General features: G+C 35.3%; 1 protein-coding gene across 4 annotated transcripts in view; it reads left to right on the forward strand.

Annotated features, from left to right (window-relative positions):
• The window catches only part of CACNA2D1 (calcium voltage-gated channel auxiliary subunit alpha2delta 1), a 499056-nt gene that overhangs the window by 354074 nt on the left and 131818 nt on the right, over positions 1-13164 (forward strand). For all 4 annotated transcript variants that reach the window (XM_082632141.1, XM_082632142.1, XM_082632144.1 and 1 more), the window contains one exon: positions 4540-4671. In XM_082632141.1, coding sequence (XP_082488267.1) covers positions 4540-4671 — 132 coding nt within the window. The remainder of the gene's footprint in view (positions 1-4539; positions 4672-13164) is intronic.

A 13164-nucleotide genomic window follows, 5' to 3' on the forward strand; every position in this document is an offset into this window, starting at 1 on the left:
AGGCTATGATAATAGAATGGTATTATTAAATGGAAATAGCGTAGTAAACATTTTGGACAATTCTCTTGTTTTAATTATTTAATTGTATCATATTTACTATTAAAAATAATTTTTAGTATCCAGTCCCTTTACATAGCTTTAAGATTTACAGAGTTTATCAGAGACCTGTCAAAGCTACTTTATGTTGTGTAAAATGTATTTTTGATGCAGACTTGTCAAAGTTATTTTATATTTTAAGTGAATCTTAAAAAATGTTTCTCTTCTTTTTTCTAGCATATTTCCACTTCATTTCAAAGCCGTAGCTGACGTTATAAATAACCTTAAGGTTTTTCAAATAGTTATATAGTGCCTTCAGTGCATGGTGAGGCCCAGAACCCTGAATAAGTCAACAAAATGTACTCAAACTTAAAAGGGAGCAATAGTGCAACACTTCATGGCTGAAATTTGTAGGAGAAAATTGGATTCCGAACTTGTCAGCAATTCTGTATTCATGTCATAAACAAGATACAGATATGTCACGTATTTTAGAAGAATTAGCAGCAAATGTAAGGTGCTTCTTTTGTGCTGTTACAAATTAGATTTTTCTTTCGTCCCTTGAGAAGCCAGATTGAACAAAAGAATCCTCCAAAACAGAGAATTGCTGAATGTCAAGGCCCTGTTTCTGAAAACTAAGTAGAAGAATAGAGACGTATGCTTGGTGTTCTGAATCAATTATCAGTGAAATGCTGTTATACCATTCAGAATAGAGGCCCCAAAGTCAAGGTTTGCCTTCCCAGCATTCACTGCTTTTAATAAGCTTAGCCTTGGATATCTATGAAAGACTTATTTTCACAAACTCTAATTTTCAAACAAAGATAAAAATCTTCATTTCTTAAAAGTTGACAGAGATGAGGACTAATTTTACTCTGAAAGAAGACATAAGACACTTAGCTAAGTTCATTAGTAATTGGCAGTAGGTTCAAGGCTAGATCACGATTGACCAGTTTGTCTTACACAGTGAAAAAGGTAGAAGCCACTCATGAATTTCTGTGTACACTCATGCACTCCATTCAAGCAAGACATTAGAAGTTTGAATGTGTGAATGTAAAACATTACTATTTTAGGAGGTAAGAGAAGGAGGACATGGATGAGTATAGTATACAGTATATTAAATCATGCAATACATATCCAGTATATAATTGAGAAAATTAAATATGATATAATTTTAAATACTGACTAACAATTTATGGAAAACCAGTCAGAACTATTACCCATATTCTTGAGTATATCTGTCCAAATAAAATGTAAAGTTTTATTTGTGGCCAAGAACTATTTCAAGTCCTTTTAAAAAGATCACTTATTCTGGAATTATTTTAAGAAATATTATTTGGCTACTAGTTTATACCAGTGTTTCTGCAATTAAATAAAATCCTTCGAATTTTTATTTCTTGCTCTAGACATTTATATAAAGACTGTGCCTTACAGAAAAATAATTGCATTTTAAAAGTTTTAGCATGGGTAGTATTCTGCATTCGTTTTATTATGCTACCATCTGCAAATGACCCAGTTATTTAATTATTGTTTTTCCTGAGTTCTGCTAATAAAGTAGAAATGGGGAAATGCTGGGCATTTTAGTAATCCTGGATTAGGTATTTAATTTTTAGAAGGTTAAGAAGATAAAAATCTGCTTATTATAGGATACCTAAGTAATATATATTTATTCGTCAAATGTAGTTCATAATGTGGATCCAAAAAGTATAGCCAAATCACCAAGAACGATCTAAAATGGTATTCATACTTGTTTATTTGCTTTGATGTTTTACATGTTTTCTTTTACATTTTTAGTTGCTTTCAGTATAATTTAAGAAAAAGAATTTCCTACTGCAGCAATTTATTTTACCTTGTAGTTTTGGTGTTTTACTATGTTTTTATCCATAGTATAAATCCCTTGAAGTAGAATTGTTGGATTAAAGACGGTGCATGTTGATAGACAACTACAGCCAAACTCTCCTCTAAAGAGGTGGCACTAATTTTGTACTCGTTTGGCAGATCCTTTTGAATTTTGATTTCTTGCTCTGGACATGCCAATAAAAATTGTGGCTATTAGAATAATGATTGCACTCAAGAGTTTCTGTAAATACACAATGACAAATGGAAGTATCTGTACCCTCACTACTTGCTTCACACTGTCATCAAGTTTATAAACCTTGCTCATATGATACACATACAATACCATTTCTTTCATTCTGAGTAAATCATTCAAGTGTCTATTCTGAAAATATTTATGCACCTTGCTCATTTGCATATGAACACATTTTGAGAAAAACATTCTGCAATGTCTTATCTGAAAAAGAATTTTCAAATATATAAACTACAACTTTAAAACATATCACCATGATGGTAAGAACATTCCAGAGCCTGACTTTTTCCCTGAGTACATAAAAGTACAATTCACAATCACTGTATCAGAACCTAATACTTAGTCATTGTCATCAAATAAAACGAGAAAAAAATTAGCAGCCCTGTAAACAAATAAAACTTTATTAAAAATAATTAGATATCAGTTGTTGCTTAATGTGAATTAAGGAGCCAAGGAAATTGAAGAGATATACTTCATTAATCCCCAATCTATTCTAACTATCTGGGACATAAATAAACATGATTATTTTGCTGAGTAGAATATTACTCTAAAATTCATGAATGTTTAAAAAAAAGGTAGGATGTCCCTCTTTTTCTGTGATGTTGTGTATAGTACCATAAATATTCATGAATAGTGAGTATCAGTTCAGGTTATCTGTGTGAATATAAATTTTCACATAACTGGCCACTCAGTGTTCATTGGATCATGCTTTTGAATATGAATTCACTAGTATCTCAGATGCACTGTGGATCTGACCCAGCTCATGAATATTCACACACACAACTGATCTTTTTGAAGGTAATCACATCCATAAAGATGGAAATCTCGTTAGTTTTCAGTAATGAGAAATGCATGAATATATTGGTCCCAGAACAATTTCACAGTATACTTGCTTTTCATTTTTTGGTAAATGATAAACTTTATAAATACATATGCTGTGCCTCTTTCTTGATAGCTCTTTTTCCTTTTCCCTTTAAAAAATCTTGTGTGTGATCTAACCATGATCACATTTGTTTCTTTTACTTGCTGTGGTCACAGAAAAGAATGGGAAGAATTAAGCAGTATCTCCACTCCTTATCCCAACCTCACGTCCACTATTTAGACTTGGTCATAGATTCTCAAATGCAGAGTGTCCCAATCTGCTAATCTGCTTGTGGGCATGGTGCATATTTTACATATAAAGACCCCTCCAAAAAAGATGAAATTATCTTATGTCATCTTTTTTGCATAAAGGGAAAATAATATCCTAAGCCAGTTAGAATTTTAATATGTTAGACATAGGATGCTATGATCATGGAGGCCCATAATTATAAATTATATATTATTTTAGCCCATGTTATATCCCACATTATCATTGTTTCTCTTTCATTATAATGACTGCCATATGGTTGTGATACCTATCCCAGATCAGTCAGTCGCTATAAGTAGGTATCAGAATCAATGATCTTTCCCTTATTAGCACCATGCTCTAGTTATTAGTTGAACTAACCAGAAAAAAGAAAATTACTGTTCATAAAGGTAGTGATAAGGTATCAGCCACTTCTTAGTTCTAACACTGATATTGTCAAGCCTCTGAATGAGTTTTTCTTTATCAACATGTACGCATTTTTGGTTGTTACATAAGCACAGTTAGTAAAGTATGCTCAGTAACAAACATCTGTTTGTTTTGGGTTTTTTTTTTAATTCAGGTAACAGACCAAACTATGTTAGTGTATCACAGAGAATCATCAATATTGAGCTATGCTGAATTCTCCTCTGCTCAAGCCCCTTCGTGAATATGCATGTACCCTTAGCTTAAAACTTCCCCAGTTTTGCTGTCTGGGGAGACAGTGCTTTGGGGAAAATCCCTGGTGTTGTCCTTACTTGCTGCAAGTAATAAATCCTTCCTTCTCCCCCCCCCCCACACACACAAAAAAATTACTGAGGGCTGTCGTGGTCACACTGTGTCATGAGGTGCCTTGTAAGCATCTTCAGAACTGCCTCAGTGCAAGGGATACTTCCCAGCAGCAGAGTTCTGATACTGCCTGTTTTATGCATCACAGTGGTTCTCAACAGAAAGTAATTTGGCCCCCCAGGGGTTATGTGACAATGTCTAGAGACAGTTTTGCTCTCACACCTGGGGGAATGTTACTGGCCTCTAGCGGGTAGAGGGCAGAGATGCTTCTCAACATCTACAAAGCACAGAACAGGTCCCGCTACAAAAAATCACCCAGCCCTAAAATGTCAATAGGGCCACCATCATATAAACATGTATTTGAAGAAATGATTCCATGTCTAAACTTTTGATCACCACCAGATTAGAGCGCTTTTATAGGTAAAGCAATGAAAATGTATAACAGTATTTTGCAAGTAAAGGAAGACAGGTTCAATTATTAATTCCAAATTTGAATTAATTGATTTTTCTTATTTTTTGGGGGTAGCAACAATTGTGTTAAATGAACTCAACTGGACGAGTGCCTTAGATGAAGTTTTCAAGAAAAATCGGGAGGAAGATCCTTCATTGTTGTGGCAGGTGTTTGGCAGTGCCACAGGCCTGGCACGATATTATCCAGGTAAGTGCTTAGTGATCAGGAGGTACCAAATAAAACTGTAAGTACCGGACTTCATTCTTCTTGAACACTCTGTTACCTTCTCTTACTTGGTAAAAGATGGTTATCACACTACTTTTAAAAGGAAAGAGAATTCCTCCTTCCTTGGCTCTGTATCTACCAAAATTATTTTAAACCAAAACACCTGAGAAGCAGCTGGCCCATGGAATCAGGTGGGCTGCAGTGAGACCGTGGGCAGGTATCTATGGACCGGGAACAGGAGGTTATCATGAAACCTAAAACAATTCTAAGGCAGTTGGACCATGAGTCACATTAGAGAACTGAATAGAACTTTTAGAAACGAATTAAAATATTTCTTTCCAGATTTCAAGTCTTTGCTTTTATGTGAAAGGTATTGATGCTTTTCTTTAATAAGTGAATGTGGATTTGTTAAAATGAGATGAATATATTTTACAAATTAACATGAATAAACCCTTTTGTAATGTCCTTTATTCTTATAAAAAAAGGATAAGGAGAAGTAAGTTTATAATGAAAATGAAATAGTAATCACTAGTAGATCCCGAGAACCTATTGAAAACACTTTAAGTGAAATGTCTGTTGGTATTTTTAACTTCTCCACCTTTCAGAACAAGGTGGCAAGCACAAATGCATTTACTTTCTCAAAGCGTGACCTGAGTTATGGGATACATGCTAGGTAATTTGGCTTTAAACAGCTACAATATATATGAGAATTTTTTTTTTAGACTTGTGTTTTCTAAACATTTTAAAAATAGAGTTATTAACAATAAAAGGTCACAACAGTGAAAAGGGGGTGAAATAGAAATTAGATAATATCTATCTTTGTATGGCAATAACAGTGAATAAAAGTATGTGGGCATTATCAGACTAAATAGCACTCAAATTAGGTAAAGATATATAACTTCTTGCAACAAGTGCCAGATGGTAAGATCATTGACAGTTATTTTTCTGCAGAAATCCAATGGGATACGAAAGGCCTACTCTGTATTTCAATGTTGAAAAAATCATGTTAGAAAAATATTAATGTTAATATCTGATGTCGAGAAAATATTACCACATAGTTTGTTATCATAATAGTGGAATTTTCTACTTAACAGAAATATTGTTCAGTACAATACAACACTTCTAAAATACTCTTGTTATTAATATGTTAAATACCATATAGCAGGAGTTTGAAAATTTTTGTATGTAATATAAAGAAAAAAAGCATTATTACTCATGTACATAGTAAACCTAATATAATAAACTTTAAAGTTATAGCAGGTCTTTTAAATTTTTATTTTATTTTATTTTTTAATTAATTTATTTTTATTTTTGGCTGTGTTGGGTCTTTGTTTCTGTGCGCAGGCTTTCTCTAGTTGCCGCGAGCGGGCTTCTCATTGCAGTGGCTTCTCTTGTTGTGGAGCACGGGCTGTTCGCACTTGGCTTTAGTTGTTGCAGCACACGGGCTCAGTAGTTGTGGCTTGCGGGCTCTAGAGCACAGGCTCAGTATTTGTGGCGCACGGGCTTAGTTGCTCTGCGGCATGTGGGTTCTTCCCGGACCAAGGCTCAAACCTCTGTTCCCTACACTGGCAGGCAGATTCTTAACCACTGCACCACCAGGGAAGTCCCTATAGCAGGTCTTATAAGACATTTATAAGTACAATTAAAAAATAAATACACAAGTAATAACAATAATACATGAATATAATTATTTATATTTGTCAATAACTTATTGCATTATGTAGCTTTTAAGTCTTTTAAAATATATTACCTCAATACAAAATTCCATATATAAGCAGTTGAAGGAAGGAGAAAAAAATAAGTAAGAGAAAATTAAGATAATGAGGAGAAACCAAGAGCCCCGTACTAGAGGGAAATTGATGATGCCATGAATAAAAGAAAGACACATAAGGATTATGAGAGAGAAATAGGAATGGGAGTGGGACGAAAATTGTATAAGGAAGGAGAGAGAGAACATTGGGGTCAAGAAGCGGAAGGAAAGATAGATCATATTTTGCACACTTTTCAAAGATGGCTCTGTTTACAAAAAGCAGTTAATTTTTAAACATACCAATAAATCATCCTTTATGTTTTTTCTTTTAAATCTAATTGAGGGATTATGGCTTCAATTTTTTTTAAACCCTAATCATATATTTCCTAATATGTTGACATTTGTCCATTTTTACCTTGGGAAAGATCTTTAAAGGTTTAATTTAGCTGAATCCATGTGGTCCCCCCAGGACATTAGCTGTGGAAGCAACCCTGGGCTCTTCTGTAATGTCTTGTTTTTCAGCAAGTGTTTGACAGAGAAGCTGACTCACCAAATGATCTCCGAGCCCCTGTAATGGCTCTCTTGACTACTATGAAACACAACACTCAATGAAATTTCAGTTTTAGTGAGTCTGTTGCTGAGTTGCTCTTTTTATTTTATTTTTAAATTATTTTTTGACATACAAAAAGCTGTACATAGTTAATGTATACAACTTGATGAGTTTGGAGATAAGTATACATTGGTGATACCACCACCACAATCAATGCCATAAAGCCTGTCTTCCATCTGTAAAAGTTTCCCCCCACCCTCTTATTTATTATTATATATTTTGTGATAAGAACACTTAACATAAGACCTACCCTGTGCAGGGAGATGAGCAGCCAGGATGGCTGTTCTCTTGCTGTCTGTCCATCCCCTGCTCAACTAGTCCCTGCTTCACCTATACCTTACTCACCTGACTGACCTTCCCTCTTAATAACACAGCCTAATCAGTAAATGCCTACTTACTTGCCACCAGCTCCAACTTATGATTATTCTAAGCTTTAGATCAGAACATCGCCACCTGATAGATTACCAAAGGGGCAGTGAGGGGCATGCTTCTCTGCTGGTTTCCCTCGTAACCGATGAGCCAACTAGACATCAATGTCAGTTCTCCTTGTAACTGGGAACCTCCCCTCCTCCCCTCCCCACCTCCCCTCCTATCAAAGCCTGCTGCCATGTTCTGCCCGCCAGCAGCTGTACACAATGGGGTGTCACTCCAGGACCCTACTTCAGACCCATAAGCTCCCCCATCCATTAAACCATTGATGTCTCTGTCACTGACTCTAGGCTCTTTCTTCTTGAAGCTGGAAGAGTACAGGGCTTGCAGGCCTGCGGGTTGCAGCCCAACATACCCTTTTAGCAAAATTTTAAGTGCACAATACAGTATTGTTACTTACAGGCTCTATGCTATACAGAAGATCTCTAGGGCTTATTCATTTTTTATAAGTGAAGCTTTGTACCCTTTGACTGATACCTCCCCATTGCCCACTTTCCCCAGCCCCTGGCAACCACCATTCTACTCTGCTTCTATAAGTTTGACTATTTTAGATTCCTCATATAAGTGATATCATGTAGTACTTGTCCTTCTGCGTCTGCTTATTTTATTTAGTGTAATATCCTCCAGGCTCATTCATGTTGTCACATGGGGCAGGATTTCCTCTTTTTTAAAGCTGAATGAGTTGTTCTTTTTGGTAATAATGCTGTAATAGAACCAAATCTCCTTAGCAAAGACACTAAGACAATATTATAATTAAAAGTAGACCCCTATATTTCTTTTTATGCTATGATGTGTTTTCAACACATTTCACACTTCTTTCAGGTTTAAAGACTTTTTACAGTGAAGTGATTTTTTAAAAAATTTCTCGGTAAGCCATACTTTCCTGTCTGATTTTAGCCTTACCATTTTGATACCATCCAAATTAACGTGGAACAGCTCATCCCTGATTACTGTCTGTTAAAGCAAATATCAAAATAGCCTTTAAATATGGTTAATTATCTTAATTGTGAGTGGAAATAGAATAAATGTTCCTTAATTGGATTTTCAAATAAAAAGATTTGGGCCTCAGGCTAGAAGCTCCCTACTAGCTGTGTGGAACTGGGTGAGTCTCCTAAACTTTCTGACCTTTAGTCATCAAATCTGAAAAATAGGAACACCAAGGCCTCAGTTTTTCCTCTGAGGATTGTTGTGATCAATCAGATGATAGAAGGAAAAATACTTCGGAAAATGCAAAACAGTAGGCATTCTTACAAGAGTGAGTATCAACTAGAATAATTTTGCCTAAATCCAGATTTCTCTTCATGTGAGAAATTAAAAAACGTAATTGAGGTCACAGTCAATTGACAAGGGAGCTGAAATAGAAATGTGGAAGGAGTTCTAGACAGATGACTAAGCAATAATACCTAGCAGTAACTCCACACAGTGGAGTTGGTCAGAAGATGTAGGTTTTAGATGATGACCTTAGTTAAGGCACTTCTCTGTAGGGTGGCTAGATAAAATAAAGGATGCCCAATTAAAATTCAGTTTCAGATAGAGAAGAATGTTTTAGTGTAAGTATGCGATACTTGGGAAATATTTACATTAATATCTGTTGTTTTTTAATCAAAATTCAAATTTAACTGGATGTCCTGTATTTCTTTTTCCTAAATTGGTTAACTTTATCTCTCAGGCTCTGAGTTTATGAGAAAATATGAGAAATCAACTTCCTCACTAACTCACAGAATTGTGAGGCTCAAACAATCTATTTCATATATTAATGTCGGGTTGGCCAAAAAGTTCATTTAGGTTTTTCCATATCATCTTACAGAAAAACCCGAGCAAACTTTTTGGCCAACCCAATACAAATGTAGAATTTTGTAATTGTCTTTTTTTTTTTTTTTTTTCGGTACGCAGGCCTCTCACTGTTGTGTCCTTTCCCGTTGCGGAGCACAGGCTCCGGACGCGCAGGCTCAGTGGCCATGGCTCACGGGCCCAGCCGCTCCGCGTCATGTGGGATCTTCCCGGACCGGGGCACGAACCCGTGTTCCCTGCATCGGCAGGCAGACTCTCAACCACTGTGCCACCAGGGAAGCTCTAATTGTCATTTTTTTTTAATTCCGTAAACTACCTTTAAAAAATGTTGCCACATTATTGTAAATAAAGTGTTTTGTAGAAATTAGAATTCTCTGACTCACAATGGAGTCTAAAAAAAATAGTCTTTGTTAGTGTTAAGATGCTACTTAGAACAGGGCTACGTGATGTGAGTGGGTTACGCAGGTTTATACCCAATAGCCTGGGTATAAACCCCGCTGCCATCAGTTGAAGTGGTGGTAAGCTTTGGAAAACAGCCACAGACTTGAGCTGTGAAACAAGGAAGCTAAAATGGTTAAATTGTAGAATTGTTAAGAGGAAACAGGAATTAAATATGTTTCCTATTTGCTAAAATGTGTAGGAGAAAGTCAGTGATGGTTAGCCACCCTCATGATTTCCATTTATGAGGTTGTTTAAACTGCACGGAGACAACTACTGCTTCCATATAAGGAGGGCTCTAGAGCAGACATGATATAGAGGCACCTCTGCAGAGTGATTCCGAATAGCAGTTTGGTAATTAGTGGGAATTTGTACTCTAACATCTGTCCTTAGACTGAATATCAATACATTGTCTGTTTTCTAACTTGGTTGATATGTATGGAAATAAGCTATAAAAATGACTTATATGTCTTTTTCCCCTCTTTCTCCTCTCCAAAGTAGAAGGTAGGTAGGCTGGCTGTGTGATAATAAAAGGAACATTATACTGAGGGAAGAGAAGTTCTTGATTTGTATTAAAACTGCCATCAGCATAGGTGTGTACTTTCTCTAAGTCATGTTATATCTCTGAACCTATTTCTTCAACAGTAATTTGGGATGATTGAAGAAGGTGATTTCCAGGGCAGACACTATCTTTATTTACTTACGCATTTAGACCTTTAGCGTTTGCTAAGTTCACAGTCTTTGTTCTGTAGGATAACTAGCGGGGCTTGCCTTAGTTATACAGCTTGTTTCATGGCAGAGTTAAAGCTGGAACCCATGTCCGGTGACATCTTCATTGAATATGTGCTGACTGGACAATCAGTTTATGAGTGCTTTCCTTTAGAAGCCCTTAATTGATTTATATAAATTAACCTCAGTGCTCTTAAAACTGCTTTCAAGAGCTATCAACTTTGTGAATTTTTATGCATCATAAAAACTGTACATACGAACTACACATTTCATCTATTAGTGTCTCTTGAAATTGTACCAATTACTGTAGTAATTGGGATTGTAATCAGGACTTAGTGGCTTGTCAAAATGCCAATGTAGGCAGCTTACTCATTTTAGATAATTAGTTGCACTTAAAAAAAAAAAGAAAGAAAAAAACTAAAAATTTCCTAAATTTCATTTTACATTTTTTAAATATCTTATTAATCATTTGTTCTTTCTTCATCCTCCTTCATTTGTTCATTTCAAAAACGTGGGTTTACAGTACAGGAACCTAGCATATGTTGAATTAGTTTTAAATATTCCTTAGGGAGACACTTCCTTGTTCTTATATCTGCTAGGATTTTGCTAGAAGAAAATGCAAAAGGACCTGTGTGCAAAGTATATAGAAGGACATATTTTTGCCATGTGGATAGCCAGTTGTTCTTGAGCTGCTTAACTCTTTTTGAAAATACTTTAAAAATGTTTTAAACAGCAAATAGCAGATGACAAAGTAGTCCAAAGAATCCTTTTTTGGTTATTTAAAAAAGGGAGCATTTGATAGATTTCTGGTTGATTTGAAGAAAACAAGATAAGAGTGGATCTTCAACATTTTGGGGCATTTATAAAAGAACTGCTTTCATTGATCAATTATCTTAAAAAATACCTGTATTTTTGTTTTTTACTTTGTTATTTGTGAATGGATACAAAGTTTAACTATAAATATGTTTAATTACATTTGTTGATTGCTGTAAAAATACACTTTATGTTGAAATGATTACTTTATTGGTTTTTTAATGCTAATAATGATTAAAGTCCAGTGTATCAGTTAGGACTAATATTAGCTACCAGTTAAAGAAAAGCCAAAACAATGGTGATTTCAACACTATGGAGGTTTGTTTCTCACTCAAGTCAAAGAATATCAGTTACAGAGACCAGGACTGATAAGGAAGCTTCACATATAAGGGGTTGACAACTCCTATCATTTCTCTTTCATCCTCTGAGTAAATTGTCTGCTGCAGTGTCCACCACTGTTGCTTGTGTTTTTTCTTAAGGGACTAAGAGTGGTATTCCCTCCCTTTTTAAGGCACTTTCTGGAAGTCATACAAAGCCTTTCACATGACATTGGCCAGAGTTTAGTGGTCTCATGGTCACAGTTAGCTTCAAGGCGCCAGGTACACAGCTAAAAAGCACAAGCTATACGAAGGAGGAAGGGGAGAAGAGATATTGGGGGACAAAAATCTCTGTCATGGTTCCTCTACTCTTTCTGTGAGTTTTGGCTTTTTTAGATTCTACCAATAAGTGATGTCATACAGTATTTGTCTTTCTGTCTGACTTAGCCCTCATAAAAGTGTATCAAATCAACACATTGTACACCTTAAACTTACACAATGTTATATCTGAATTATAGCTCAATAAAAAAAGATAAAATGAGAAAAACATAAAAATGAATACATGAATTTAGTGACAGACATAGGATATAAGTTAAGATGACTTTTTTTTTTTTTTTTTTTTTTGCGGTACGCGGGTCTCTCACTGCTGTGGCCTCTCCCGTTGTGGAGCACAGGCTCCGGACGCGCAGGCTCAGTGGCCATGGCTCACGGGTCCAGCCGCTCCACGGCATGTGGGATCCTCCTGGACCGGGACACGAACCCGTGTCCCCTGCATCAGCAGGAGGACCCCCAACCACTGCGCCACCAGGGAAGCCCTAAGATGACTAATTTTTAATTTGGATATGAGAATGCTTACTGAAATAAAATATCAGAAATATTTTTATTTTGGGACTAAAATGATGAGTTTGACTTAGAATAGTAAAATTTGATGTCTTGACAGAAGAGTCCACAATAATTCTATTTACACCCAAGCACAGGTTTATATTCTGAATTACATGATTTGCTTTTCTATATACCATCAATCAGTTGTGTTGTCTGAGGGACACATCATATATATATATATATATATATATATATACAAAATAGTATATTATTTTGAAATTCTCACATGATCCTGATTTACAGAGGTATTTCTGTAGCCTTATTTTTGTTTCCTTTTACATAACCTCATCTCTTACCTGAGTCTGTCTTATCTTTTGCATGTAAGGGTTGCAGAGTTGCTAACTTTGTAATTAACTATAGATCCAGTCACACTTAAACTGATGAAATGATTTCACAGGTGAGAGCAGTTAAGTAGGATGCTAATATGAAAATGGAAGGTGCTCTTAATTTGATGGGGGATAACACTGTATATAAAATATGTGAATAAGTTTAGTTTAAAAGCTTTAGCTCTTTGTAACTTCTAAAATATCTCATTCTGTTCCTTTTTCTTTGATATATTGCTAAATTTGTATATCTTATGCTGTCCATTTTTAGATGCATAGAACCATCTTTGATATTTAATTCATTTTATGTTCAGTATATTTTATTAAGAAAAATTAATAACATTTTTGTCAAAAATTCAGTCTTTTTAAGTACTTCTCTCAGATATACCAAAT

The sequence above is a fragment of the Mesoplodon mirus genome (genome assembly GCF_964341445.2).
Source record: "Mesoplodon mirus genome assembly, chromosome: 9".
Lineage (NCBI taxonomy): Eukaryota > Metazoa > Chordata > Mammalia > Artiodactyla > Ziphiidae > Mesoplodon > Mesoplodon mirus.